This window comes from Echinops telfairi, unplaced genomic scaffold, assembly GCF_000313985.2.
Source record: "Echinops telfairi isolate 266 unplaced genomic scaffold, ASM31398v2 ScPeMD7_15;HRSCAF=58, whole genome shotgun sequence".
Lineage (NCBI taxonomy): Eukaryota > Metazoa > Chordata > Mammalia > Afrosoricida > Tenrecidae > Echinops > Echinops telfairi.
This window is the reverse complement of record NW_022103912.1, coordinates 11,627,372-11,628,513: the sequence shown is the minus strand read 5'-3', so window position 1 is coordinate 11,628,513 and position 1,142 is coordinate 11,627,372. Positions and strand designations below refer to the sequence as shown.

General features: G+C 43.3%; 1 protein-coding gene across 1 annotated transcript in view; it reads right to left on the bottom strand.

Moving 5' to 3' along the window:
- The window catches only part of MGAT5 (alpha-1,6-mannosylglycoprotein 6-beta-N-acetylglucosaminyltransferase), a 416,629-nt gene that overhangs the window by 152,891 nt on the left and 262,596 nt on the right, over nucleotides 1-1,142 (bottom strand). Inside the window, exon 8 of the mRNA XM_045287418.1 lies at nucleotides 182-316. Within this exon, the coding sequence (XP_045143353.1) occupies nucleotides 182-316 (135 nt within the window). The remainder of the gene's footprint in view (nucleotides 1-181; nucleotides 317-1,142) is intronic.

Below are 1,142 nucleotides of genomic sequence, written 5' to 3'. Positions count from 1 at the left end.
GAATAGCCCTTGAAGGTAAAAAGTCACTGTGAAGAATCTGAATTTCAATTGGAAATGAAATCCATATTCCACAGAGCTCAAAGGGCAGTATTTGAAGAGAATTTTCTATCTGCAAGCAGGTAATCCATGGGGTCAGAGCTGGGGGACAATAAAACGATGAAGAACAGTATGAATTACTTACTGGTAATGAACCCAGGATGGCCCAAGAGTTTTCTTGAATTGTGCAAGTCCCACAATATCAATGTAAATGAGCTCCACAATTCTGTCCCCTACAGTTGGGCAACCAGATCTGTTTCCTACAACCTTCTTCATTATTCTAAAGGCGAGGAAGATGAGGGGGGAAAAAAGAAAAGGCACCATTTAGTCGACATACTGTATTTGACAACTTTAATAGGCAAATTTAATAGCATTCAAAGAAACCTCATCAAAGACAATGGCATGGACCTTCAAAATATGCTGCCTGCACAAATTCTTCCTAGCCTTTAAAATCTACCCAGAGCCTTGATTCTGACTCTTGACACAATCACTGGCATGGAACAAACAGCACCTTTGAGATCAAGGAAGCTCGTGGTCTGAGTTTGCCATCACCAACTAGCAGCTAGGAGACCTTAGACAAGTTATTTAACCAATGTTTTCCTTTCCGCAGTAGCTCCTCTAAAAACTTGGCTATGGATTGGTGCGGATGCCAATCTTTCAGGGATTCTTAGAGGAAGTGAGCTGTTGACGACAGGTCCCTAAGGTATGCAGGGCTCTCCGTGCCTCTTCATTTCTCCCAGAGTCAGTTCTTACTGTAGACTTTACTACCTTAGCCTTCCTTTCTCTAAATGCCTTCGATTTATAGCCTCTTTTGCAGTCACTTCTTCCAATTTGGCTTTTCACCATTCCCTAATTATTTCTTTGAAGGCAATTTCGTTGTTATTGTTAGGTGCCCTTGAGTTGGTTCCAACTCATAGCAACCCGATGTACAACAGAAAGAAACCGTGCCCGGTTCAGTGCTATCCTCAACGTTGACCGTGCCAGGTTCAATGCTATCCTCAATGTTGACCATGCCAGGTTCAGTGCTATCGTCAACATTGTCCATGCCAGGCTCAGTGCTATCCTCAACGTTGCCCATGCCAGGCTCAGTGCTATCCTCAACGTTG